Source organism: Lepidochelys kempii, chromosome 3, assembly GCF_965140265.1.
Source record: "Lepidochelys kempii isolate rLepKem1 chromosome 3, rLepKem1.hap2, whole genome shotgun sequence".
Lineage (NCBI taxonomy): Eukaryota > Metazoa > Chordata > Testudines > Cheloniidae > Lepidochelys > Lepidochelys kempii.
Genome location: NC_133258.1, coordinates 6,205,050 through 6,233,002, shown reverse-complemented (window position 1 = coordinate 6,233,002; position 27,953 = coordinate 6,205,050). Strand labels below are relative to the sequence as shown.

Genomic DNA, 27,953 nt, shown 5'->3' with positions numbered 1-27,953 from the left:
CCAGTAAGCTGAAGCCAGAGCAAACACCAGACTGGTAAAAAAAAAAAAACCAAGTTTATTTTCAACCCTGTTCTATTGAAATAAGAACTGCCAATTCACAGCCACACGTGAGCAAATGAGACTTACCTGCATAAAGAACTAATCTGGTTCATGAAAACACAGTCAAACCTTTTCCATTGGGAACTACAGCTGCATAGGGTCACATATGGAGAGGGGTTAAGAAAGTGGGGCACGCTCTCTCACCAGCAGTGCTAACATCTTTCTTTTTGCATTTCCTTTAGCTTGGACAGTGCTTTTAGATTGGTCTGTTTCCCTTTCTAGCTCTGGACCATTAGCCCAGTGTGGCTGGCTCTGTAACACCACATGGGGAATAATCTAAATCCTATCCAAAAAAAATAGCTTCACTAACCCCCTCTTTGAAGAGCATTAACCATTTCTATCCATATCATATTAACCCCTTGCGGTGACAAGCTAAATGCTTGGCTTGAACCAAGACACTTGGGTTTATTTAACTCCCCATTAGACTCTGCAGCCATGTGGCATCAGAAATTGCCAAAAATGAGGCCTAATGCAAAATGCATTACCACTTAACACTGGGAGCTTTGAACAGCTGTCCCAGAGGGCAAAGCTGTATCTTCAGTAACAGCTCTCCTTCCCTCCTGTCACCACTTGTATTTACTCACACTCATTCCTTTTGTTAAAGCAGATTTTTAAGCTTTCCCTTGTCTTTTGCTTAGGGGAAAACAGCATCAGGGCTTGTGCAGTTGAAACAAAGGTAAAAGGGGTGAATCTGGGGGAGAAGCCTGACTGATAGTGAGGTTGTTGGGTGCAAAAGAGCAGAGATGTGACTCTAAGCAGAGGAGCAACATGGAGGTGAATTAAAGAGAGACAAGGCAATAGTGCTCACTGTACGTAGAAAGAGGCTAAGAAAAGCTACCAAGGCTGAGCAGCAGCAGAGCTGACAGTGTCACACAAAGCAGTTATTTGACAGTTATGATCCCTCATACAGACGTCAGAGATGGAAGAGATCAGTTAGCTCACCCACTCCAACTCCTTGTGACTGATCCAGGAACACTCCTTCCAGCATACACTAAAGATTAAGTCACCAGGGCTTCAAAGCTCCATGGAAGCTTTTCCTTGTATTCAACCTACATTTTTCCCTTTCTGAGCATTTGCTCATTTCAAATCCTGCCAGTAGAGGGCTGCCCTATAGCACTTAACAAGAGCTACTCCCCACAAACAAACTCTGGGTAACTATCAAACAGCTGTGGACAAGTCTTCTGCTTCACAGGGAGGCCATGGAAGGGAGAAAGCAAGGCAGCAGTAGCGTTGAGAGACCTACAGCAGAATAGGGTACCACAAATTTCAAACCTGTGTGTAACTGCACGCATCTTATGCGATGCGCTAGCTATGATTTTGGGCTGCATATGCAGCAGCATCACCCCAGCTGTTAGAGGACAGACTGCACATGGGTAACTCATTTGGAAGACCCAGACAAACTGGAGAGAGCTCAGAGAGGAGAAAGGAAGAGGATGAGAGACCTGGAGGAGCTGACTTTGACAGAACTACAACAGCTCCAGGAGGATTGAAAGACAAACTAAAGGACATCTCACTACTACCTATTCTCTATAGGCCATGACAGGAGAAGAATTCAGCATCAGAGACAGAAATAATGGGGTGAAATTTAGGCTGAATGTCCAAGAAAAATTCTGCCCTAGAAAGCAAGACCTGTTGGTCTAAGGAATAATTTTCCCCCTGGAAGCAGTGGAAGCTCCATTCCTGGAGACATCTAAAAATGAGAATTGACACAACCTAGTGAGTATGTTGTAGGGAAAAAACCCACTCTGGCTGTGGAACAGACTAAGTGTGCCATTAGATCTTTTCCATCTTTGCTCACTGCAATTTTGATGGCTCAAAGCTGATATGTGAATATTTATTCTGGAATAAGCTGCATTCATACATTCCACCAAAATCCCTTTCCATGGAAGTGAAAGACATGGGTGTTTCATCATCTCCAGTGAAGAGCATTGGCTTTAACAGCAACATGCAGTAAAAAGGTTATAAGTTCTTCAGCAGATGCATCTTAAAATGATGCTTTTAGGACACATGCAGCTTTATTGTCTCCATACAGATCTGTACCATTTTTACAGCCAGACGCACCCAGGAAAGCTACATGTTCTGGTTAAGTCTGTATGACACAATGAAGGTGAGGGACCTATAATGGGAAGCTAGGGTAAAGGTCATTTGAGCAATCTGAACTTCTTCAAATGTTGGTGCACTTCCTCTTTGGGGTAGGGTCTGAGTGCGATGCAAGTAGCGATGTTCTCTGGCTGCTCTATCCACACTTTGTGATCGATGCTGTGTTGCTTCAGAGTCTCAGCTAGCGTCGTCAAGGCACACTCATCCAGGGCCTAGAGAACAGGGGGGGTGAAAAATTCACTGTGAGCTCAACGTGAGATTGTCATGGGAAGCCAGCAGTAAAGGCAGCCCTCATGCTGACTGATCAGATCTTCCACCTCCATACTACTGCTCCCCACACACGTAGACAATTCTAACACCACTTTCTAGTCACACAGTATCAGAAGGATCTCAAAGCACTTCAACTGCATGTGCAAAATCTAGAGAGAAGAATTACCTGCATGCAACTGAAATGCAGCTAGTTCTGGGATGGAACGTGGCAATCGCTGCTGGTGCAGAATACTTCACAGCTTTTTAGGAATAGAAAAAGAATAACTCTGCCACTGAAACTTCAAAGGAACTCACACAAAGTTAGCCAGAACATAGCAGTAACCCTTCCATAGGTGCCTAGCGTTCCTTAATGGAGGCAAGGCCTCCCTTTTATGTATTTGTCCAAAATAAGTCCAATTCTTGAGGGTAACTCAAGTCCGCAATTCTGCCTACGGGAGAGAAATCCTTTCACCAAAAACTACCAGGAGTGATTGGCAGAATCTGCTTTCCTGTGATTCAAGGGGCAGACAGGGACAATTACTGGGAAAAGTGTCACCACAGGATGCAGGTGATTAGTAAAATACCATGCTGGGGAGTGCCTAGCACTTTACAGATCTCTCAAACTGTGTCCTAAAATGCTCAGAGTCTAAGGTTTAATCTGTACTACAGAATAATCACGCACCCCTAGCTGATACAGCTATGCCAGCAAATCCCCTGATGTATATGCAACTGAGCCAACAGAAGAGTGCTGCTGATGGTATAGCTCATATTGTTCAGAGCAGTGGTTTAGCTACACAATAGAAAAACCTCCTCCTGTCAGCTTACACTGCATCTACACTAGGGGGCGCTGCCAGTACAGGTATGCAACAACAAAAAATTAGGAGTATAGACAAGCCCCAAGTACGGGCTCTAAATGGGAGCAGATGCTTAAATGGAAGTGAATCTTGACTGCATCTGGAGCAGAGAAGGTGCTCTCTTCCTCAGGATGGGCGGGCATGGACTCTGATGGAGGATTTATTAGACAGTCACAGAACTGGAAGGAACCTCAAGAGCTCATCTAGTCCAGCCCCCTACACTCAGGGGAGGAATAATGATCTAGACCATCCCTGGCAGATGTTTGTCTAACCTGCTCTTAAAAATCCCCAATGATGGAGACTCTGCAACCTCCCTGGGCAAGTTATTCCAGTGCTTCACCCCCCTGACAGTTGAAAAGTTTTTCCTGATGTCCAACCTAAACCTCCCTTGCTGCAATTTAAGCCCATTGCTGCTTGTCCTATCCTCAGAGGTTAGGAAAAACAATTCTTCCTCCTCCTCCTTGTAACAACCTTTTACATACTTGAAAAAGTATGTCCCCTCTGTCTTCTTTTTCAAACTAAACAAACCCAATTTTTTCAATCTTCCCTCACAGGTCATGTTTTCTAGACTTTAATCATTTGTGTTGCTCTTCTCTGGACTCTCTCCAGTTTGTCCACATCCTTCCTGAAATATGGCGCCCAGAACTGGACACATTACTCCAGTTGAGGCCTAATCAGCACGGAGTAGAGCAGAAGAATTACTTCTTGTGTCTTACTTACACCACTCCTGCCAATACATCCCAGAATGATGTTCGCTTTTTTTGAAACTGCGTTATACTGTTGACTTACACTTAGCTTGTGGTCCACTGTGAGCACCAGATCCCTTTCCGTAGTACTCCTTCTTAGGCAGTCATTTCCCATTTTGTATGTGTGCAACTTTTTATTCCTTCCTAAATGGAGTACTTTGCATTTGTCCTTATTGCATTTCATCCTATTTACTTCAGACCATTTCTCCAGTTTATCCAGATCATTTTGAATTTTAATCCTATCCTCCAAAGCACTTACAACCCCTCCCATCTTGGTATCGTCCGCAAACTTTATAAGTGTACTCTCTATGCCATTATCTGAATCACTGATGAAGATATTGAACAGAACCAGACCCAGAACTGATCCCTGCGGGACCCCACAAACTATGCCCTTCCAGCATGACTCTGAACCACTGATAACTACTCTAACTAATCCAATCAACATGTATTGGATGGGCACCTAGATACCACACCATTAGCACAATATAAATAGAGATGATTATTCAAGTGCCCAACATATTCAGAAATGGTCATTCAGGACCTACAAGCTCCACACGCTGTGGGCTACCACAACTCCTTTGCACAGATGCTCACTAAACATCTCAGGTGCTTTGCCTGTCACATTGTTCAAGGGTGTATATAAAGGTTGCTACTTTTCTTCCCCACCACCTTCTTCAGTATGCTGAACTAGAAGCAAACGGATGCATTCTGTCCATGTAGAGGACATTCAGCTCCTGCACGCGACGGGCAGAGAAGCAGATTCCTTCCTGGGTGCTCACACCGTACATCGGATGGTTAGTGTAGGAGGCTGCTACCACACTGATCTACTTTTTTCATGGAAGTGACAAGTCAGCTCAACAAATGGGGCATGGAGTCCTTCAATTCTCTTCCCTCTGGCATTTTCAAGCTTGTGAGCAGTTTTTCCATCTGCATTTGCCTTTCTGTAAAAGGAACCTATGGCTGTGAGGTCAGATGTTACCTGTGAGGGCACTGCAAGAGAGCAGTTTAACACCACTCAACAGTGTGTGATAATCCCTTGGATACTGAATACAAATCTGTTGCATGGGAAATTTCTCCCTTACCCTTGCCTGTGCACAACTCGTTGACTCTGTAACATCACCCCCCAAGATGTCACAGTGTTCTATCAAACCCGAGCTACCATTCTTCCCTCTCAGCCCTCTTTCTCCCATCTCACTCTCACACAGTTGAGTACTCAAACCTCTTCTTTGTCACCCAGATTTGCATCATCATCTCCACACATCCAGGCTCTTGCCACTTTGCTGCTTCTTCCTTTGCAGTATATCTCCTAGTTTCCCTCTCTGATTTGTAGTCTCTTCCTTGCATTATCTATCTAGTTTAGAGTGGAAGTTCTTTGGGGCTGGGTTTCATTTTCCTGAATGCTTGCAAAGCAATAGATGGTACCATATAATAAGCTTGTCATTCTAGGATAGCTCTCAAGGGCTGGTTTTTCATTCTAGGTTAGCTGCAGAGTGCTGGGCTGGCATTATCTCTAGAACATTGGACAAGTCTTACTGTGACATCAAACCATCTCATAACTCAAGGCTAACAAAATATTACCGTTACCTTTCAGCAGTGGGTGTGAAAACCAAGACTTGAAACCAGACAGGTACCAACAGGAGCAATTTCAGAGATCTCACACACACGACTGCAGATTGAACAATGAACTTCCCCCATGCATTGCTTCAGTTGGGCTATATCAGAATACAGACAGAACCGCAGAATGAAACCAACTCCCTATGCAGACAGCTCCCAAATAAGGTGCCACAAGTACTCCTTTTCTTTTTGTCTCAAAGCTGCAACAAGTTAGTTTTGAAAAGAACTATTGCCCCCTACTGATCTTTTACTGCCAATAGGCAAATCAACCCTCAGTTCTGGCAGCAAATGCAGCTGCTGAAATAAACATGTTAGGGGGAAGAGATGACGACGTATTACAACAGACTGTAGGAACAATAGGGAAGGATACTTTTTTAATAATTGTGAGACAGCCTCACAACTATGCTTTTCTTCTGTATGAGGCTAGTTTATATGGAATGAGGGACTGATAGCACTAGCTAATGCCAAGAATAACATAGACAAGTATTCCACTTCTACTACTAGGTAAACAATAAAACCTTGCCATCATACAGCACTTATCATTATCCCCATTTTACAGATGAGGAAATGAAGTGGAGAAAGGTCACACAGGAAGTGTAGGTGGAGCTGGCGGAACAGATCCCAGATTTTCTGACTCTCCGTTCCATGCTATAGCCACCAACCACACTGCCTTTGGTAGAAGCAAAGACTGCTAAAAACTGGGTAATTTTCCTCTTAAGTATTCATGTTCTGCTCATACATATGAATAGACCAAGAGCTGGGAAGTAGGTTCAGTAGGACTACTTGGATTTGAGATAAGATATGAGTTCCATAATGCCACGTTTTATCTACACTGCAAGGCCATTCACATGCAAGTTGCTTGAGAAGTGCGTGTAGTGTCCCTCTCAGCTAGTCCACATAAACAGCAGCCTTCAACTCCTGCCAAGCAACAAAACTCTTTCAATAACTCAAGCAACGTGCTAATGACTTGTGAGGGGGGATAGTTACATATGCTGTTACTTATATTCTGAATGTTCAGACCGAGGGAAATCATCGTATGCAGAAGTGTCTGAAAGACACAGCTTTCTAAGGTGTCACAATCGGCCATGCCCTCATCTCACAGTTTAGAAGTAAACAATTCCCACCTTATGGACAGATGGTTTAGAAATTCCCATACAGCAATGCCCCACTGGACAGATACTTGACTATATCAGATTTAACTGTCCTGACTATTGCTTCTCTCTTTATGTCAATGGAGTTTCTTTAATCCAATTGACAGCTGGGACTTGTAGACTCCACAAGTCATTTGAATTCTGGAGCATCATGTGCTGGAACCTGTAGTCTCCATGAGCAACTGAGCATTTGGATCAAGACAGAACCTGCCGGGTGACCAGATGCTCTGGTTTTGCTCTGCTGGGCCTACTTTTCTGCAGCCCTACCCGCCCTCTGCCTTCCCTAAAGCAGGGGCTGCCAAATGTCCTGTGCTTGGGCAGTGCTGGAAGTAAAGCCTGGATGCTTCGCAGAGCCAGGCACCTGCATCCATGCCAGGAGACGCTGCAGGACATTTTCCTGGTTCAGGCGGCTTCGCACCTCTTCCTTGGGCCAGGACGCGGCTTTAGCGCTCGGCGCGCACAAGGGGAGCAGCGCTAGCCCCGGCCCTGGGGCTTTGCCCTCACACGGAGGAATGACGGTTCCTACCGGGATTCGCAGCGCGGACCCACCGCTTGGCGCTAGAGGAAGCCAGGCACCCCGAGGGCTGGTCCCGTCCCCTGCACTGTACGCAGAGCGCCCAGCTCTGCACAAGCCTGCCCTCCCACACGTGCGGGCCTCTTGGGACCCCTCTCCCCACAGGCCCGGGCCTCACCCCCCCCCACCACGGGCCCGGGCCTCACCCCCCCCCACCACGGGCCCGGGCCTCACCCCCCCCCCCCCACCACGGGCCCGGGCCTCACCCCCACCCCACCACGGGCCCCTCACCCCCACGTCTCCTGCGCTTCCCCTTCTCCCCACTAGGGGCACTCCAGGCCCCGCCCCCGCCCGGCGCTTCCGCCCGGCCCCAACGCCCACGGGCCATATCGCGTCCCACGGGCCCCGCCGCCCTTCCCCCGAGCCAGGGGCTCCCCCCGGGGCCCCGCTCACCTCCAGCACCACGGTCCTCATGCTGCCGCCCTCAGCCAGGTAGGCCCCGGTGTCCGCCTGCCCGTAGTGCGCGTGCACCGCCGCCAGGGCCGCGTGGCAGGCCTGAGCCACCAGGGCCCCCAGCGGCCACGAGAGCGGCTCCCGCTGCAGGTCCCCCCGCAGCACCACGTACTGCACCAACCGTCGCCCCGAGCTACCGCCGGGCGCCGCCATCTTAGCGTACGGACACCTGGCGGGAGGGAGAGGCGCGGAGCATGCCGGGAAAAGGGCCCAGTCACTCCTACCTTGCGGTACGGAATCAGCACGCACGGCATGCTGGGAAAACAGGCTAGGCGCCGCCATCTTAATGTACGGAATCGGATGACTGTTACGCGGAGCATGCCGGGAAAAGGATTTCCTCAGCGCCATCTTCCAGTACGGACTCACTCAACACGCAGGCTATGCTGGGAAAGCAATGCGGGTGCCGCCATCTTGTCGTACGGTTACGGGGGAACGAGAGCGCTTGCGTGCCGGAAATAAACCCTGGGCGGGGCGTCTCCACTTCCTCTTCGGGCAACCGTGCCGCGGGGTATGCTGGGAAAGAGAACAAAGGGAGCTTCGTGACGTATCCCCGGGGGGGTCGGTACGCGGGAGGTTTGAGCGCGGGACCCGTAGCCGGTTTCCATGGTGCTCGCGGGTGAGTCCTGAAGCCGCAGTAGGAGGGTCCGCGTCGGTGACCCCGTCCCCAGAGCGGGGTCCGGCCTGGCTCAGTCCCCGCGCCCGCCGGCCCGCAGAGCCCCTCCGCCCCGGGGTCCCACCCCCAGAACCCAGGAGTCCGGATCCCCGCCCCCGCCCCGCCCGCCCCCAGGAGTGCGGACCCCCCCTCCTCCCCTCCCCCCCCGCCCGCCCCCAGGAGTCCGGACCCCCGCCCCCGCCCCGCCCCGCCCGCCCCCAGGAGTCCGGACCCCCTCCCCTCCGCCCGCCCCGCCCGCCCCCAGGAGTCCGGACCCCCGCCCCCGCCCCCGCCCCCCCCGCCCCCAGGAGTCCGGACCCCCTCCCCCGCCCCGCCCGCCCCCAGGAGTCCGGACCCCCTCCCCCGCCCCCGCCCCGCCCGCCCCCAGGAGTCCGGACCCCCTCCCCCGCCCCCGCCCCGCCCGCCCCCAGGAGTCCGGACCCCCTCCCCCTCCCCCGCCCCGCCCGCCCCCAGGAGTCCGGACCCCCTCCCCTCCGCCCGCCCCGCCCGCCCCCAGGAGTCCGGACCCCCGCCCCCGCCCGCCCCGCCCGCCCCCAGGAGTCCGGACCCCCTCCCCTCCGCCCGCCCCGCCCGCCCCCAGGAGTCCGGACCCCCTCCCCCGCCCCCCCCGCCCGCCCCCAGGAGTGCGGACCCCCCCTCCTCCCCTCCCCCCCCGCCCGCCCCCAGGAGTCCGGACCCCCTCCCCTCCGCCCGCCCCGCCCGCCCCCAGGAGTCCGGACCCCCTCCCCTCCGCCCACCCCGCCCGCCCCCAGGAGTGCGGACCCCCCCTCCTCCCCTCCCCCGCCCCGCCCGCCCCCAGGAGTCCGGATCCCCGCCCCCGCCCCGCCCGCCCCCAGGAGTCCGGATCCCCTCCCCCGCCCCCGCCCCGCCCGCCCCCAGGAGTCCGGATCCCCTCCCCCGCCCCCGCCCCGCCCGCCCCCAGGAGTCCGGATCCCCTCCCCCGCCCCCGCCCCGCCCGCCCCCAGGAGTCCGGACCCCCTCCCCCGCCCCCGCCCCGCCCGCCCCCAGGAGTCCGGACCCCCTCCCCCGCCCCCGCCCCGCCCGCCCCCAGGAGTGCGGACCCCCCCTCCTCCCCTCCCCCCCCGCCCGCCCCCAGGAGTCCGGATCCCCTCCCCTCCGCCCGCCCCGCCCGCCCCCAGGAGTCCGGACCCCCTCCCCTCCGCCCGCCCCGCCCGCCCCCAGGAGTCCGGACCCCCTCCCCTCCGCCCGCCCCGCCCGCCCCCAGGAGTCCGGACCCCCTCCCCTCCGCCCGCCCCGCCCGCCCCCAGGAGTCCGGACCCCCTCCCCCGCCCCCAGGAGTCCGGACCCCCGCCCCCTCCCCCGCCCCGCCCCCAGGAGTCCGGATCCCCTCCCCCTCCCCGCCCGCCCCGCCCCCAGGACTCCGGACCCCCTCCCCGCCCGCCCCCAGGACTCCGGACCCCCTCCCCTCCTCGTCCCCCTCCGCCCGCCCGCCCCCAGGAGTCCGGACCCCCTCCCCTCCTCGTCCCCCTCCGCCCGCCCGCCCCCAGGAGTCCGGACCCCCTCCCTTCCCCGCAACCACCAGAAACCCCTCCAAAACAGGAAACAGAACCCACCTCCCCCAACAGAACCCAGAAGTCCTACTGCCCCCAAACCTCCAGAACCCAGGAGTCCTGAACCCAGCCACCAGAACCCCTCCCCAAACAGCACACAGGTGTCCCAGTGCCCCCCCGCCCAGAACCCCTTCCTGAACAAGGAATAGAATCCAGGGGTCCCAGCTCCCAGCCCTCCCCACCAACCTGACCACCAGAACCCCTCCCAGGACAGAGATCAGAACCCAGGAGTCCTGTGTCTTCATCCTCACCAGGCTCCAATGCCCACTTGCTTTAACACGGTCACTCCAGTGAAGGCTGCTCTGAGGCATTTTCCTGCACCAGCTGTTTGTGAAAATGGCTTCTCTGCATATGCGCCCCCTTCCCTTCCCTTCCCCTCCCTGTCTGAGGAGCAGGAAGAGTCAATGGGACGCCTCATGAAAATAGATTAAAATTGTTTTATACCATATGCACCTTCAGAAATCAACTTGGAGACATGGTGTCTGTGCTCCTGCTAATGCCTTACAGTCAGCACCTACACCCAGTGCCCTGGGGCAGGCACCCCTGATCCCAGCCATAGAAAAGCCGCAGGTGCAGGGATTTTCATGGGCTGAAAGCATTGTACCATCTAATTCTTTCAGTAGATAACCTAAAATGTAAAAGAGCGATCTCTTCTTTTCAGCACAAATAAGCTTGCGGTGGCAAAGCCCCTAGTGCCTTTGTGGCGTAATTCTACCGGGCAAGTACTTACCACGAAGATCCTTCATTCCACACTACATACTTTTGCCATTGCCTAAGAACTAGACGTGACAATGGAAGAGGCAACAGCTTACCTGAGAGATGGTAAGTTGCTCGAGATCAGACCGCAGCTGCCTTCACCTTTAATGTGGAGCGATGACCTGAAGAAACTATGGGTCTTAAGTGCAAAGTGCTCTTCAGCTCCGTGAAAGTGATACTCTCCTCATTCACAAAAAGAAAAGGAGGACTTGTGGCACCTTAGAAACTAACAAATTTATTTGAGCATGAGCTTTCGTGAGCTACAGCTCACTTCATCGGATGCATTCATTCATTCATTATTTTTTTCCCCCCACTGAATGCATCCGATGAAGTGAGCTGTAGCTCACGAAAGCTCATGCTCAAATAAATTTGTTAGTTTCTAAGGTGCCACAAGTCCTCCTTTTCTTTTTGTGACTACAGACTAACACGGCTGCTACTCTGAAACCTCTCCTCATTCAAAATCACTCCTTAAGATCCATTTCTGCCATAATAATAAAATCTAGCTTTTATGTAGCACTCTTCATCTGGAGATCTCCAAGTACTTTGCAAAGGAGGTAAAGATCATTATTCCTATTTTACAGGTAGGAGAGCTGAGGCAGAGGTGTGAAGTGACTTGCCCAAAGTCACCCATTAGATGTGGGAGCCTGTGTTTCCTGAGGTCCAGTTCAGTGCACTACCCACTAGCCCAGTGGTTTTCAAACTGCGGGTCGTGACCCAGTACTGGATCACGGCAGCTCTGGTCAGCACCGCTGACGGGGCCATTAAAAGTCCTGTCAGCAGTGCTGCCTGGCTAAGACAGGCTAGTCCCTATCTGTTCTGACACCACGCTGTGCCCCGGAAGCAACCAGCAGCAGGTCTGGCTCCTAGGCAGGGGGGCCACGGGGCTCTGCACGCTGCCCCTGCCCCAAGCACTGGCTCTGTACTCGCACTGGTGAGCCAGGGGGGCTGTGCTTGTGGGCGAGAGCCACATGGAGCCACTTGCGCGCCTCCACCTAGGAGCCGGACCTGCTGCTGTCCACTTCCGGGTCTGTGGCGCCAGAACAGGTGGGAAGCCTGCCTCTACACCCCCACTGTGCTGCTCACTGGGAGCCGCCCAAAGTAAGCCCATGCCCCAACCCCCCTCCCCAGCCCTGAGGCCTCCCCAAACCCGGAGCCCCTTCCTGTACCCAAAATCCCTCATCCCCGGCCCCACCCCAGAGCCCTGACCCCCCTCCTGCACTCCAGCCCAGAGCCCCCTCCCACATTCTGAACCCCTCATTTCTGGCCCCACCCCTGCATCCCAACCTTTTGCCCCAGCCCTGAGCCCCTCCCACACCCCAAACCTCTCATCCCCAGATCTGTTTGGTCGCAGGCATCAACAATTTTCTTCAACTGGGTCACTAGAAAAAAAGTTTGAAAACCACTGCACTAGTCTACACTGCATTAAAAAATTAGCCAGCTAGCAATGGCTACATCAAGGGGTAATTAAGACTCAGTCATATACATAAGACCAAAAAGCCCCTTAACTGTAGGTTATTTCTCTTTCCCCTAACCTATATAAGTGTGTCATGATTAGGGTCTCTCCATGTATCATTACAGTGCCTAGCATGATCTGGGTGCTACTATAATATACATAGGCTTGGCAGAATTCAATTCCCCCCACCCCCCCAATTTTGACAGTTAACGTAGATTTTTATTTTTAAGATTTTATCATCCATTAGTATCACTTGTTTTTCAAACATTTGCTGCAAATTAAGGTGGGGGGTAGGGCTAGGGTAGCACTGACAGGGGAGCTGCTGAGAGGTCCAAGACGCCAGGGCACAAAGAAGGCTGTAGTCCTGGCACAGAGGCCCCCGGCCACGACTGCAAGGAGGAGGACAAACCTTTGGCCATGGAGTGCTACTGAACAGTTCTTGCCCAGGGACAGCTCCCACACTCCTGGCTGATGAGTGAGTGGGGCTGGGGCAGCAGAGCTGCAGAGGATTCTCTGCACTGGTGATGCCTGATCACTGAAGGTGCAAGGTGTGGGGAAGCCTGTGGTCCTGGCAGGGCAAAGCAGAGACCCCTGTGGGCAGAGCTGTGAGGGGGAGGAGGAGCCCCCCAGCAATGAGGTAGGCCATTCTGCTGCTGAATGGCTCCTGTCCGGGGTTGGAACCATTCGGCAGTGGGGTGGCCTCTCCAACAGCTGGGGGCTTTACCTCATCATCTCAGTCCTGGCCAGGGGTCTCTGCTCCACTGGGCTTGGACAGCAGCATTCACTGCATCTGGTCCCTGCAGGGATTGGGTGTTACCGGCCCTGAGGCCATGCTGTCATGGGAGTGAAGGAGCTGGGTTGTGACAGCACGGTTGCAGAGGACTCCATGTATCCCCGGGGCTGGTGATACCTGATCCCTGCAGGCATGTGGTGAGGGGACTGTTGCTTCCTCCAACAGTTACTAACTGATTTTTTCGTTGATTTCAGTGTGTCAGCTGAAATAACTGACGTCTATAGATTTTTAAATCCTGCCCAGGCTAAATATAAATAAATAATTGCAGACTGGATTTATCTGTTTTTTCCTTTCCTGGAGGGGTCCTATCCCATCTGGAAAAGCTGGAAGCTCATGCACGGAAACTAGCACTGAAGCAAGAAGAAACTCAACGGCAGCAGGAGAATTTGGTCAGGCTGAGAGCAAGAATCCAGGAGCTGAGACTCCAAAGAGATGAACTCCAGACCAAAGTGAACCTGCAGCAAGTTGGGGTAAGAATTAGGTGCTTGTCACGTACAAGTGGCAGAAGGTCCCTGACCGACTTCTGTCCTTCCAGACTGTGTGATTGACTTATTTATATTATTTCTCTAATACAACTAGCTGCTATTCTTTCCCTTCACTTTTTTTTAAATAACTTCACGGTGCTGGCTTGAGAAAACGCAAGACTGAAGTCCTGCTCACAGAGCAGGTGCAATGCTGCCATGCCCTGCTACTTACAAAGAAACTGTTGTGCCCCCTATCCTAGAACTTTTTTCTTCTCCTGTCACAAAACAGTATTCCAAGCAGTTTGTCTTGCCCTGCTCTGAGCAGAGCAAATCCCCAGCAGCAGCCTGGGCCACCCTTCATCCAGTGAATACTTGATGTTTCAGTGACTTCTGAGCGGCTTTTCTTTCATGTCTTGTCTTTTATAGCTCATCAGGCAGGAAGGAGCTACCAGCAGTAATGTGGAGCCCGTCCAAGGAGCAGAGACCGGAGGGCAAGCTCTTCTAAAATGGAAAGTGGAAAATGTGAAGGCCATGCTGCAAGCCTTTCATCTGACAGGTAAAGCCCTGAGATCCATGCAAGCTCTGACTCGTGCCCTGCAGTCCATAGTCAGTTCCTGTATGTGGGGCTGATAGGTGTCCTTGATCCCAGCCACTGGTTTTGTAGCGTTCTCATTTTGAAGGATGAACTTGCTATCAAGCTGATTGTTTTCTATTAAAAGTGATTCTATTGTGCTTTTAAATAACAGTCATTAAGAGTGTTGAGGTGCTAGAAGATAACTGAGTTTGAAAGAGATTAATTCATCTAGGGTTGATTCCCTTTGTCTGTCACCTCGGATTCTCCATCCACCACTAGAGGCTTCCATGATACTGAGTTAACACACCGTGTTCAGAACAAATTCTCATTGGCTGAGCCTTCCCTAAGGGCAGGATACTGTTTCTAACGGTCTCTGAGCCTTTTCAAATTACTACTTTAATGGGCGTCACTTTCACCACAATTTCCAGTTTCTCTAATTGAAATGTTATTGAACCAATCTTGCCACGATGCAGATGAGCTGATTAGGGGAGCATTTCTCAACCTTTTTGGATGACTGTGTATCAGTTTAATCAGTCTTGGACCTTGGCTACGCCCGCCAGAGCATGCTGCCTTCCTCCACTCAACTGTGCATTCTTTAACTCAGCACTGAGTGTGGACTTCTCCTGATGGGAAGACTGGCTTGGAGTAGCCCAAGCTCCATAGCAGGCTAGAGTGCATGCACGTGTGTGGAAGCTGAGCAGAAAAATACCAGGACCCAGCACAGAAGCTCAGTGGAAGAAGTTGGGAACCTGGAGTACTGCGGGTCACAAAATCCTGAACCCACTAGAAGATTGAGGGGAGGGTTATAAAAAATGATTCCAGGGTTCATGCCTCTTAATTCTTCCAAATCCTTAATCCTCTTAGGAGCCCTGTCTAAGGACTAAATGTGTGTAGTGTATTCCATATGTAGAACAACAAAAATTGAGCTGTCCATGCCCCCTTAGCAAAGCTTTCTTACAATAGTGTTCTAGAATGGTGCTGAATAAAGACCCCTTTTTGTACCCAAGGGATTAGTGGGAAATTGACCAAACGAGGAGTCTGTTTCTGCATCAGCACTGCTTATGAAGGCACCTACCTGGACTCCTACTACCTCGACCTCCTCATACAGCAACCAGTCCAGATTCATCACCACTCTGTCCCCATCTTCATCCCCTTGGAGCAAATAGCCAAGAAGTACTTGCAGACCGACATCAAATGTTTCCTGGCTATGTTGTCTGATCACCTGAATGCTTATGCTGGAAGGAAATACCAGGCAGATCAGTTACAGGTACCGATGGCCCCAGCAACCACATTAATCTATTCTTGACCTTTTGTATGTACGAAAAGGGAGATAAATTATATGAGAGGGTTATCTACCCACATGTATTTGGGGGAGTGGGTGAAGTTACAATAAATATGAGGTGGGAAGGACTCAAGATTGTGTGGCTTGAGAACCAGGGATCTGAGAGTTCTAATTCCACTTTTGACAGTCACTGGGTATGCACTTGAGTAGGTCATTAAACCATTCTACCTAGGTTTCCACATCAGTAAAATGCAGAACATGACAGGGTGTTAAGAGGGTTAATGAGTTAACATTTAAGCTCTTTGAAGACACATGTTAAGTAAGTATTGCATTCCAGGTATGTGTGGTAGGAGGAGAGCTAAACACACACAATAATATCTTTTGTTTAAATCTTAGAAACTGTGTTAGGTTGTAAATATCCTAAAAGCCTGTGGGCATCAGAGCTTGCATGGTATTTTTATGCAATGAAAATTGTGCAGAGAATTGTTTGTGTCAGAATCTGTATAGGAAGCTGTTAAGACGTAGCTCCTACAAAGGAGCACTCAAGGTTCCAGTTTTAGGTGTTGCATTGCTTATTATAGCATGAAATATGAACTCACTTGAAAACTGATGGAAATATGTCTTAAATGTGTTCGCATGCATAACTAAAATATATATAAAAACAAAACTCATTGGCTTTAGAAAAATAAACATGTGCAAGTCCAGGAAACGTGGAGTTAAGATTCCACAAACAACTTCCACTCTGTTCCACCCCATATCCACCACACAGTCCATCTATATCCCTGAGAGACTCAGACTTGTACCTTCTCCAAACTGCCCTGATTCTCTAATATTTTCCCTCTAGCTTTTGTACACAGAACAGACATGTTCCTCTCCTCCTCCCACCTGCCCTCTATACTCTGTATTGCAACATCTTCGTATCTTTTTAGCGGAGGGCATTTGCTGATATTAACCATTGTTAAAATCACAGTCCGCCATGTTCACTCTGTCTACTGAATACAAATGCCACAATCCTCATCTGTTGTAGGGATGATGTTCTATGTGTCAGGATACAGGGTGGGGTAGATTTCAGATATTTTGTGCAGTCTAAACTTCAGGTTTCCTGACTTGAAATAAAAACGTGTGCCAGCTCTGATGTTTTTACTGCGAGGTTTTTGTTTGAGGTATGTACAATATGTTTCCAACCTTAAATCTGTCAGACCTAAGTGTGTTTAAGATTTAGCTAAATGGGAGAAATCCCAGCCCCGCTCTCTGAGTGAGTCCCTTTCATAGTGTCGTGCTTCTGTTTGTCTTCGTCCCTACAGGACCATTTTTCAGCCTTTCTCGAAGGAACCTTGCAGAGAAACTCCTTGCATAATGTATTGTTCTTTAATTATGATGTGGAAACAGAAAGCAAGACCTTTCCATTCAGAGCAAAGCTGGTTTACGGCAATCTCACCCGTAGTCTTCCAACTGAGGCCATTATTACATGTAAAGGTAAAAGAAGGACATCTGTGTCCAATCAGAGAACATTTGTATGGAAGCAAGACCGTAGCAAAATAATCTGCATTGGGGCTTTCATAGTCTGTTTTTATTATTATTAAATAATAGTCTGGTCATATTATTATGGTTCACTATTTGAACTTCAGGCCAAGAAAGAAATGAGCAGCTTATTTTATTTCTTGAGCCCTCTGGAAAAGCAAGTCACGTGATTCCTATGTAGCTAGAGCTTTGTTCCGCAGAGGTTGTGGCCTCATGTTATAAACATTTTACAGACTTGTTACAGCTCCCATCTTAGCCGGGCTGTAAGATGGTTCTGGATCATTAGGGGCATTGTCGGGACTGAGGTGTATGGGAAACCAGGACTGGAATGAGTGTGTGTGCAGGAGTGCACATACAAATAGTCTCAGAAAAATGCATGTTAATTTGTTACCTTGAATAACTTCAAATAACAGAAAAATGCTAAAATTCATAGACTGTAGAGCCAGAAGGGACCATTGTGATCATGTAGTTCATAGATTATATTAATAGATTATATTATTATATTCATATATTATAAAGCCAGAAGGGACCGTTGTGATCATGTAGTCTGATCTCCTGTGTAACACAGGCCAGAGAACTTCCCTGAATTAATTCCTGCTTGAACTAAAGCAGATGTGTTTAGAAAAACATCCAGTCTTGATTTATGAATTGCACATGATGGAGAATTGGCCACATGTTGCCCTGGTCCCCACAGGAATATATGAAGCTCTGTGCCAAGCACGCAGGCCAAATCAACCTGTATTCTAACAATTGAGGAACCTGCCATGTTACAACTCAATTCCCTGAAACAGAAAGTTTGGAGGATAGAGGGGCTCATAATGAATTCAGAAGTGTGCACACTCTCAGCCATAGTTACAACTTGCTCAAGTATCCCACTTATCCATTGTGGTAAAGATTATCCCATGATTTCTCTCCACACTTATGAAAGCCTTGGGATTGGAAAACCTCTCTCTCTGGGTGAGGAAGGAGGAAGAGCTTTCATTGTGAATAAGATTTGATACTGTGTAGTTTGACGGCATTGGCCTGTACAGTATACTAGAAAGCAAGTGATGGCACAGGGGGAGATAGGCAGTGTGATTATGGCTCTCACCTGAAACATGAAGGGATAATATGAACTATAGTGACAGAAAGCTTTGTGCCTGGGAATGGTCTGCCTGTCCTCCCCATCCTCTTCAGGAAATCTGTCCTCCCTCCTCCATAATATTGTTTTTCTATTATCATAGTCTTGGACCAGGACCCTGTTGTGCTAGGCGCTGTACAGGCATAGCACAGAGACAGTCCCTGCCCGCAAAGAGCTTACAATCCAAATATACGACAAGAGAGAACAGATGGACATAAACAGACTGACAGGGGAATCATGAGATAATACTGGACAGCAGTAAAGCCTTTGAGGCAGGGACCATCTCTTATCCAAATTTCCAATGATAGAAACGTTTTATAGTCAAATTATAGTGCTTGTCATATTACAGTCTCCCCATCGGTTTGTGATGGGCTGCCATAAATGTTAAGGGTTGGTCTAAGAAATCTAGGAGTTCCTCTTGATCCAAAGCAGTTGCGAGGTTTGCACTGTCTGACAGCCTGTTGATTCTGATTCTGCTTTCTGTGGATTCTTTCCCAGAATGTCCCTGTACCGCAGGCTTACGTACAAGGAATAGGCAAAAGACTTCATGGTTAAAAAGCAGCCAGTTTGTGGCTTCTGCTCCCTATCTGTGCTTCGTAGCAACACTTACCTCCTGTGGGTGCAGTGAGGGTTAATGAGTTAATGCGAGGCTTTGTGCGCCTTTAATATTGCCCCAGCAATTATCTTGCAGAAAGACCCTGCAGCTGGGCCGCCTGAATGGGGGGCTCTGACTCTTTTGCTCTGCACCTGGTCCAGTGACGGGCTAGACAGAGCTCTGGGGAAAGGAGCAACTCGAGCTACTCTTAGCCAGTTGCTGGTTGTCTGGAGGCCCCATTGGCCAAACAGCAGAGCTGGTATGGAACTGAGGCCCAGCTCTGCGGGCGGAACACCACCTTCAGTCTCCCGCTTCCCTCTGCCACTTACAACACCAAAGGGAGTCTGATCTCCTGAAGCTGTTTCTTCCCCCCCCAACCCCATCAGCCCTCTGCAGATGAAGCTGTGGCCTTTGCCCAACAAGTTCAGATACAGCAGTTCTGAGCACCAATGTCTGAAAGATAAGCTGCTCCCCCGGCACTTCCCTCACGTTTACACACCCCGAGCCATGCTTAGGGTTGCCCCCCCATCCAAGTTTTACCTGGACAGTCCAATTTTTGGCTTCTGTGTCCGGGTGTCATTTAGGGTTGCCAGGTACCTGGCTTTCGACTGGAAGTCTGGTTGAAAAGGGGGCCTGGCAACCTAAATGGCACCCGAACCAAAAGTCCGGTTACTATGGGGAGGTATCGTGTCATTAAAGATCTTGCTCAGCTGGGGTTCTTCTACCTGCCAGTGATGGGGAGAGGAGCATGTGACGGGCGGGACCTTGGGGGAAGAGGTGGAGCAGGGGCGGGGTCTTGGGGGTCCAGTTACCAGCAATTCGAAAGGTGGCAACCCTACCCATGGCTGTCTCAATGCCAGGAAAAAGTGGGCCTGGAGCCATTTCCTCTCCAGTGCTGAGGGAGAGACTCACTCAGAGCAGCTGCATGTCAGGGGAGACAGAGTGGAGAGTAAGGAAGGTGGAACAGAGGGGGAAGGGAGGGTGACAGATGAAACCAGATGGGACTCCCAACATATGCAGAGGTGGGGAGAAGAGAAATCAGAAGCAAGGAGCTTTGTGTTAGGGGTAATACTGAGTTCCTTTCAGCTACACTGATTTGTTGGTTTCTCTCTGAAGCAGGGGATGTTTCTGCCTCTCTGGTGGAGAAGACAGCAGCTCATTCAAACTTATTCCGCCACACAGCTCTGCACAAAGCCTTTGATTCCTTCAAAAGAGCAGCAGAAAGTCTGGATCAATCGACGTAAGCAGACAACGCCCTGTCCCCAGGTGAAATGCACTTACAGTGCTTTCTGATCGCTGTAAAGCTCCCTGGGAGGTTGCTACTGTGTAAATGCTTTTTAGACTGGACTGCAGCAGAGTTTCAGGAAAATGCCTGAGGAATAGCTAAACCAGTTCATAGTACTGAGAACACTGTCTTCTTGAGCGGCCCTTAGATGCCTGGTCTCTGCATATCCTTCTAGAGCCCTTCTCCTCTGGCGAATTGCTAACGGGTTGCTGACAGATTAACAACATAGTTGCTATCATGGCTCCATAATACTTCACGAGACTGGACAGCAGACAGACACAGGAAATCCATCTCCCCATTGGAATGGTAAACCAGAGACTTTCAGAGTTGTCAGGTAAACTTCACAAAAGTGTAACAAAACTTAGCCCTAGTGAAAGCTGTCAGGGAAACACCCACGGGGCTTGCAGTCTTCCCTGTATCCCTCCAGCTGGTATCAAATGGTGTAGAGCAGGTGTAAGCTTCCTCTAGGTTGCTTTGCAAATGGCATGTTTAGTTCTAGGCCTCATGCTGAGCTTATTAAGGAAGGCTCCAATTCTGCAACTGGATTCATGCAGGACAACTTCCATAGGGCTCTGTATAGGTGCAATGTTCCTACTGCATAGGTCACGGCCTATGTTAGCCGTTAGTGCTGACTGTGAGAGTGCATTTTGTGACGAGAGCTCTTACCCTCCGTGAGGTAGACTACGGGCTTGACTACAAATTCATTATTAATGGCACTTTCACTTTTTAACTTGTTACTAAATATGCCTCATGATTAAAACTGCAAGAATCTTAAAAATCTAATTTACTTTTCACTATGATGGTGGGCAATTATTTCTCTCAAGCCTGATGAGTGATATTTGACTAGGCAATTCTTCTTCCCACTTCCCATGTACCAGCCCAGTGCTGCAGTGGTTGCAAATGCAGCAGGGAAATGTTTGATTTATTTTGGTTTGTTCCAGAGGAATTTTAAAAATAGTTTATTAAAACTCTTGAAGATAGTTTAGGAGTCCAAATTTAACCTGACCATCGTTTTAAATTGCAACCTGAAGTTCTATGGCACATTGGCTGAGATTTATTTTATTACAACTGCATCATTTCTGAGTGGAAGACTATGCTTCTGATGTTCAGAGTTAATTTGGGGAGGGTGCTCAGGAAGATTTATGAAAGAACTGAGCAGATGGTTGCAGAAAATTCCTGCAGGTTGCTGTTGCATAATGTACGGCCTCTAACTAGATTCCTGTCTGAAAATGTCTTTGTTCATAACAGCTAGCATCCTCCATCGTTTTTTAGAATGGTGAAAGGCAGTTTCTTCCTTTGCCTGTTGCAATGCCATTGCTGCTCCCTCTGCCGCTGCAGTGGCATCTACCGCTGACTAGGTGTGCAGATTGTGGGGGGGGGGCTTTGACACAAACAAATACCATTCTATTTCTGCAGAGCATGCAGGAGCATATCTATGGGGAGCGATAGGTTAAGGGGGGGATTTCTCTTCCTCTTGTGAGAATGAAATGACCTGTCCACCTAACCATATGTTATAGGGAAGAGGAGCCCTCAAATCTACACCTGTGACCCTCTGCAGCCCCTTGTCTCTGGGCACAGATTACACTGATCCGGTACAGGTATTACAAATGAACATTATTTCCTAAAGATTTTTAGTTTTAACTTCACAAAAACCTCCTCTAGCTTGGAAGTAACAATTATTAAACTGAAAAGTGTAATGTGTTAATTACAGAGAATAGAGGGACTGGGTTCCTGCTGAAGCCTGGTTGATTAACCATCTCAGATAATTACTAATGTTATATTACCTGTGGCAAAAGTCATCAGAAAAGGAACTTACTGACCTTCTGTTTCAGATAAATTAGTTTTCAGAAACTGCCAGTATTAGAACTGCAAATGAGGTCTTCTAGTCCATTGCTCACACGCCCTTAGCCAGTTTGAGTGTTCCGTGGAGCCTGATTTCCAGTTTGTGTAATTGTAAATGACTCAAACAAAGCTTCACCCATTTCACTCAGACCTTTTCACAAGTTAATGGATCTTAGTGTGAACAAGTTTGCCCAATAGCCTGCCTTCCTTCCTTCCTGTTTCTCGTTGTGTGACACTACATAATTTTGCTTTCTCCTTGGTGTTTATATTCATGGTATAAGTAATGAAGGGTACTATGGGCTGAGGAGTCCAGGAGCAGTCATACATGAGGTGACACTACAGAAACAACAAACCATTTATTGTCTTGCATGTGCATTTTTCTGTGACTCAGTCAAAGTTAGCACAGTTCTTGAGGTAGCAACAGGCAGGAAAACCAGCCAGTCAAATTGCACCCCCCTCCCCCACTTATTCTACAGGGCTCTTTGACCTATTAGCAGAAAGCTAGGGATGTCACTTAAAGGAAAGTGCAGAAAGCCTGATCTTTCAGGATCTCAGACAGCCCTCAGACAAGAGCAAGCAGGTTCTTGCATGCCAACAGGAGGGGTGCGCTGTAAGAACCTAGATGGAACACAGAGGTCAGACCACTAGCATGATAAAAATTTAGTCATTTAGTCACCTGGCTCTGGCCCGGGCCTGCTGACTTGGGCTAAGGGGCTGTTTAATTGTGATGTAGAAAATTGGCAGCCTGAGCTCTGGGACCCTCCCACTTCACAGGGTCTTAGAGCCCAGGCACCAGCCCAAGCCTGATTGTCTACACCACTACACTGTTGACATACCCACAGGCAACAGGAGTAGCAGAGGCTGTTTGTTTCTAGCACTGAGGGAGACCTACGCAGTCTGTTCCTGAGTGTGTTTGAATTGCATAGCACAGGGGCTCAAACTTTTCCAAGGGGGACGGGGGACTAAACCTAAGGAAAGTTTCCTTCTGAACACTACTGGTACCATCATATCCCTCTGGCATCTACTGCGATTACTTTGCCAGGTAAGGCTCTAATTCATTTAACTGTCTCCAATGCTATGAGTGTTTTGCCTTGCTTGGAAATATTAATTGCTCTCCATTTTTTTATTCCTCTCGCTTCCCTGCTCATGCTTCTGTGATGCCTGTTCCCCTTCTCATCCTTGTCCCTTATACGTATGTTCTTGCTCACTGGAGCCCTTCTCCCCAACATCCACTGCCCAGCTATCTCATCTTCTGCTCCCCTTAGTCCCTGGATCATGCTACTATGTTAGTTTTTCCCCTAGATGTTCCTTGGTAGTTGCTGGTTCCTGTTTCCTTTTCTTCACAATAGCCCATTTGAGAGGGAGCTACATTAGTCCCTCTTTGTTTCCGGCAGCTTTTCAGGCTCTTTTCAATGGAGACAGCTGTAGAAGCTGCTGGGACCACCAAGGCGGTGGGTGTAGGACAATGTGACCAAGGCTCTCCAAGGCCACTTCAGCCTGCAATGCGGGAACCATGTAGGAACAAATGTTCTTGAGCAGCTCTTCCCAACCCTTGTGAGCCATCCTACTGCCTGAGTCTGCGGTATGAACCTCAGTCTCAGAGGAAACCTTTCCTTCTTCCCAAGGGTGAACTAGTGGAGGTAGATTTGGGAAGAAAGAGTGGCGGAGGAGAAAGCCAAGGCTCTGCAAAGTTTGCTGGCCCTTTTGGAGATGGGAAAACAAGTGGCTGGAGCCTACAGAAGTGATCTGAGGGCTGGGGCCTTGCTCTACCTGTTTACACCTGTGCAAAGTATATGTAACCCCATTTTAGGTACTACACAGTTCCCCATTACCTAAGCACCTCACACACTTTATTTATCCTCAGAACCACCACCACTACCACCCCCTTTGAGATCGGCCAGTATTATCTCTATTTTGGGGCTGGGAGGGGGATACCCAGCGAGACTAAGGCCCCGATCATTGAAGTCAATGGGAGTTAGGAGCCTAAATGCCTTAGGCCCAGATCCTCTAAGTGATTTGCACAATGTCTCAGAGGGAATCTGTGACAGAACAGGGACTTAAACTCATGTTTCCCAACTCCTAGGCATCTGCTTTAACAAGTAAACTGTCCTCCTCCCTCTGGTCTGGTGGTGTATACGCCCACTTTGCACAGCTGTAAGTGACAGTGCAAGGCAGTGGTGCATGAGACCTACACTTTAATTGTGGCTGCACTGGCCTTGATGTTCTTAAGCCCAAATTCAGACCTGGTGTAAATGGCCATACTTAGAACCCCCTGAGCTCAGCAAAGCTGCACCCACCTATAGTAGGGTGACATGCCAAATGGGTGTAAATTACTTGTTTCCCCCACTCCCAAGAGCAAGCAAGCTGTACAAGCTACTTTCCTTTTCTGCCTCTATTTAGAGTATGACCAACTACCACTTCATTTACACCACCACTGAATTTGGGACTGGGTGATGTTCATGACAGTGAAACCCACAAGGGCTCTGGTCCAGTGGATGAAGAAGATTGCTGTGAGTCAAGCCCTTTGGATTTTATTTCCAGCTAAGTAAGCTTGGGGCAAGTCACTTACATCTGGTCTAACTAGAAAATTAGGTCCATTTAACCACATTGGTCACGTGAAAAATCCACACCCCTGAACCGTGTAGTTAAGCTAGACTAAGTCCCCATGAAGCCAGTGCTAGGTCAACTGACTAATTCTTCCATTGACCTAGCTACCCCCTCTCAGGGGGATGAATTACTTACGCCAGCAGGAGAAAGTCAGCCGTGCTGCCACAGTGTTTAAGTGTAGGCAAGCCCTTACGCACCTTTGAAAAGCCCCCTGAGCACCAATCTACATCTTTAGGCCCCTGAATACCTTTAAAAATTGGGCCTCTTTGCCTTAGTTTCCACATCTGGAAAGGGCCTGAAGATACTCACTGCTGTGAAGTGCTGGCTGACCTCCAGCTGAAAAGCTGTTATACACGTGCTAAGGATTTGTATTACTCTCTCCTAGTAGCTTCACAGCTCAGAGAATGTATTTACACTACAGGCCTGGAAATTCATGTGGGGACGTGTTTTCCCTTCCTTGCTGTGTTTGCGCAGAGCCCCTCATGGGGTGAGGCCATGAGGCACTTGACCATCCAGCAGCCTCAGCCAGAGCATGGAAGTGTTCAGGACAAACTGGACACAGAATCACTGTCTTTTAAATTCAACTTGTTCTATTCAAGAATCTAGAGAAATAATTACACTGCTTTTGTTTTCAAATAGAATATTGGATGAAGGCTTTAATAAAACAGTCTTGTTCTTTGCCAATACCTGTCCATCTCGTCCTTAAAGCGACAGCAAAGGTGACAACAGCAGCGAGCGGAGTGCAAGGCAGTATCGGAAAGAGAAATCCGCAAATAGTCTAACAGACACAATTAAAAATATAAATGTCAATCTGTATCTTTTTATATATATATTTATATATTTGAAATACACAACATTGGTTTTTATTTCTTCACCTCCAAGTCAAAGGAAATATTGCACTCTCTCTGATCTCCTAGCTACGGTGGCATAGGGCAAGGATGAGCATCCTGTGAACTAACAGAAAGCCCAAGTGCTCCTGTTTTAGCTCTCCTGGCGCACACCAGAGATTTTTCCTCTGACCACCCACCCTGAGTTTTTATCTCTTAGCAACAAACACTAAGTGGAGGCTGGGTCTGTGGCACTAAATTAAATCCAAGCCACCTGCCTCTCTTGATTACACTAACAGGGTACACAGGAGCCTACTGCAATTGGGAGTGCTCCTGAAATGCTGCGTGAGGCTTCCGAACAGTCAGACCCACACCAGCACAATGGTGTGTGTGTGTGAGCTGTAGGGGGATCGGATCAGTCCCTCCCGTCTCCCTTCTGCTAAGCTGCAGATGGGGAGCTGAAGTCAAGCAGACCCCTCTAAGATAAACCTCCAGGAAAAAAGGAGCAGGCCAGGGCTTGGTTTCTCTTAAATCTAGACATTAGGTTGAAAGATGTTACTATCAGTCTCGTTTCTAGAGCGCTGGGCACTCAAAGCTGCTTGTCTCTTGCCAGTGGGAGGCACTGGACTTCATTCACTAGTGGGAGTATGGAGCCCAGCTCCATCATGAGCTGTCGACCACCTGGTGTGGAAGAGTCACTGAGGAGCCATTGACGAAAGAGCCCTGCTTCTCCCGGCCCTTCAGGAAGAAGGTCAGCAACTCCCCTTTGCCTTTGACGTAGATGGTCCCCCGGCGCATAAAGCGGAACCCGTACTCCTTCAGGACGAGATGGGTCTCCTCCACCACCTGCACAGATGAGCAGACACGACCGCGCAGCTGCGTTTACTGGGCATTTCCCATGCTAAGGGAATTCCCTTCACGCACATCTTCCCATTATAACGCCTCACCCTCTACCCCAGGCATGAAGCATTTACATCACCCCTTTCATTCAAAGACCAGCTGGCACTTTGCTGCAGAGAGTCATCTGAGAGGTTCAGTGACTTCAGGGTATAGCAGACCCAGGAACAGTTCCAGAGCTCCTGTCCCGCACTCCCCAAGTGTAATGGTTGACATAGGAATCCCTACATCTGATTTTCTGTCTCCCTCTGTGCTCCTTCACGCAACCATGCCTTTCCCTCTGCCCAGTCTCTCCTCCCTCCCATCACTCGCAGCTTGCTTCCTCGTTTTTGCACTGGCCCCTAGGCCTGGAACAGCCTCCACCAGTCAGGTGACCTCATTCTCCAAACCTGGCTCTGTCAGGTAGCTCCCCTGTCTCCAGAGGTACACGCACTCGCTCTGATATGACACACCTCCCTGTCTGTCAAACTGCAATTGCTGTCTCCTCGGGGCTGTCTCTTTCTCAGTGAATATCGGTGCTATGGTTAAGGTTACCTAAGCATTTCCATTCCACCCTCCTATTTTCACTAGCTCACAACTTTCATCTGAACTGAAACAGGTCATGCCTGGCGTTTCTGAGGGGGATGTGCTCACCCACCTGGATGTTCCCCATCACGCCTGTTGACTCCATCCTGCTGGCCACGTTCACTGTGTTCCCCCAAATGTCATAGTGTGGTTTGCGGGCACCGATCACTCCTGCCAGCACCGCCCCTTTATTCATGCCTGGAAATGGGGCATAAGGACAACCTGACTTTACTACCTGGGTCCTGTCGTGGGGAGGGAGCCCTTGCCCTGGGTGCAGAGGAGCACAAATATACAGGGCACCCACACATGCCATAGGCGGCACCCCAGCATCATCCACAATACGTATTGCAGGTACACAGTACCCATGGCACTATCACCCGCATGGTGCCGTCTCTCTCTCTCACACACACCCATCATGCACCCACAGCCCTAGTGCACACCTGGGGGGGCCAGGACACACCGCAATGGTGCACGTACTAAGTTGTTGCATGTAAGTGAGGGTCCCCCTAGAAGTTTTTCTAAAAAGCAGCGTTTGGCTGAAGTTGCAAGTAGTGCTCCGGCCTCCAGCAGGAGCCCTGCTGTGACGATCCTTTCTCCAGCCCCTATCTGGTCCCTCTCCCCGTGCTGCTGGCCCCCTACTTTTCAGCTACAAGCCCCCAGTGCTAGCACCAGAGGGCTGGGGCCAGCAACTCTCCCTGAGCTCCTGCCATGCTCATGGTAAGATTCCTGGCGGTAACCAGCCCAGCGCTGATGGCTGCATCTTCGTTAATCCCTGCTTTCCCCTGCTATGTAATAGTTGCTTTAAAATAAATATATTAAGTCTTATTGACACGTGACACGTAGTGGTGCTACGGGGCTGGGATCAGCGCTGTAAATGTTTCAGCAGCCAATAGGGGTTCGGGGTTCTCATACCCGGTGCTGCACTCAGGCCACGGAGAAACATGTTGATGGCTGATCTGTGGAACAATGTCTGTTCCTGGGAACAGTGGATGCCACTGGAGATGTGCTCTGGTGGGGCCTACACCCTGCCCTAAAAGGGGCTGGGCCCTTTACCAAGGTTCTTCCATTTCATACTGCTATGAATGCTACCACGTAGTGCTTCACAGCTCTGTGCAAACAATTCATCCTTATCCCACTCCTGAGATATAGCTATGTATTAGCAGCGCCATACAGGGCAACCGAGGCCCCGAAAGGGGAGCAATGTGTCCGCAGCCTCACAGCAAGTCACACTCAGGGCTGGGATTAAAACTCGAGTGTCTCTGGCTCCCTACTCTAATCGCAGGATAGCA

General features: G+C 49.8%; 3 protein-coding genes across 14 annotated transcripts in view; 1 reads left to right on the top strand and 2 right to left on the bottom strand.

The window, feature by feature from the left end:
• Nucleotides 1-35: 35 nt before the first annotated feature.
• PTRHD1 (peptidyl-tRNA hydrolase domain containing 1) lies at nt 36-8,203 on the bottom strand. The gene is made up of 2 exons (XM_073335580.1): nt 7,781-8,203; nt 36-2,411 (listed from the first exon to the last, which is right to left on the bottom strand). Exons 1-2 carry the CDS (start codon nt 8,186-8,188, stop codon nt 2,241-2,243), a joined length of 579 nt encoding a protein of 192 aa, XP_073191681.1. The 5' UTR covers nt 8,189-8,203; the 3' UTR covers nt 36-2,240.
• Nucleotides 7,696-27,489, top strand: CENPO (centromere protein O). 10 transcript variants are annotated; one of them, XR_012157875.1, is made up of 8 exons: nt 8,357-8,456; nt 10,746-10,906; nt 13,387-13,556; nt 13,977-14,106; nt 15,132-15,391; nt 16,711-16,882; nt 19,759-22,811; nt 25,016-27,489. XR_012157875.1 is itself a non-coding variant. In XM_073335578.1 (8 exons), the coding sequence occupies exons 2-7, from the start codon at nt 10,876-10,878 to the stop codon at nt 19,884-19,886; spliced, it is 891 nt and encodes a 296-aa protein (XP_073191679.1). In that variant the 5' UTR covers nt 8,357-8,456; nt 10,746-10,875; the 3' UTR covers nt 19,887-19,908; nt 25,016-27,489. The 10 variants fall into 10 exon arrangements, 5 of the variants coding, with proteins under 5 accessions (XP_073191677.1, XP_073191679.1, XP_073191678.1 ...); XR_012157874.1 differs by having other exon boundaries at nt 24,170-27,489; XR_012157872.1 differs by having other exon boundaries at nt 19,759-23,579; nt 24,170-27,489.
• Nucleotides 24,899-27,953, bottom strand: part of ADCY3 (adenylate cyclase 3) — a 93,947-nt gene continuing 90,892 nt past the window's right edge. Inside the window, exons 19-21 of one of the 3 annotated variants that reach the window (XM_073335572.1) lie at nt 26,738-26,862; nt 25,885-26,049; nt 24,899-25,154 (exon numbers count right to left, since the gene is read on the bottom strand). In XM_073335572.1, the coding sequence (XP_073191673.1) occupies nt 25,008-25,154; nt 25,885-26,049; nt 26,738-26,862 (437 nt within the window). In that variant the 3' untranslated portion in view covers nt 24,899-25,007. Of the gene's footprint in view, nt 25,155-25,190; nt 26,050-26,737; nt 26,863-27,953 lie in introns of those variants that run through there. The other 2 variants (XM_073335571.1, XM_073335573.1) reach the window with 2 other exon arrangements.

Excerpts from the sequence above, each read along its gene's own strand:
- CENPO (XM_073335576.1), top strand. The coding sequence starts at position 10,876 with ATGGAAGAGGCAACAGCTTACCTGAGAGATG. Across the intron at positions 10,907-13,386 it reads AACAGCTTACCTGAGAGATG|GGGTCCTATCCCATCTGGAA; the intron begins GTAAGTTGCTCG and ends CCTTTCCTGGAG. Across the intron at positions 14,107-15,131 it reads GCAAGCCTTTCATCTGACAG|GGATTAGTGGGAAATTGACC; the intron begins GTAAAGCCCTGA and ends TTTGTACCCAAG.
- PTRHD1 (XM_073335580.1), bottom strand. The coding sequence starts at position 8,188 with ATGGCGCTGAGGAAATCCTTTTCCCGGCATGCTCCGCGTAACAGTCAT. Across the intron at positions 2,412-7,780 it reads TGAGGACCGTGGTGCTGGAG|GCCCTGGATGAGTGTGCCTT; the intron begins GTGAGCGGGGCC and ends CCTGTTCTCTAG.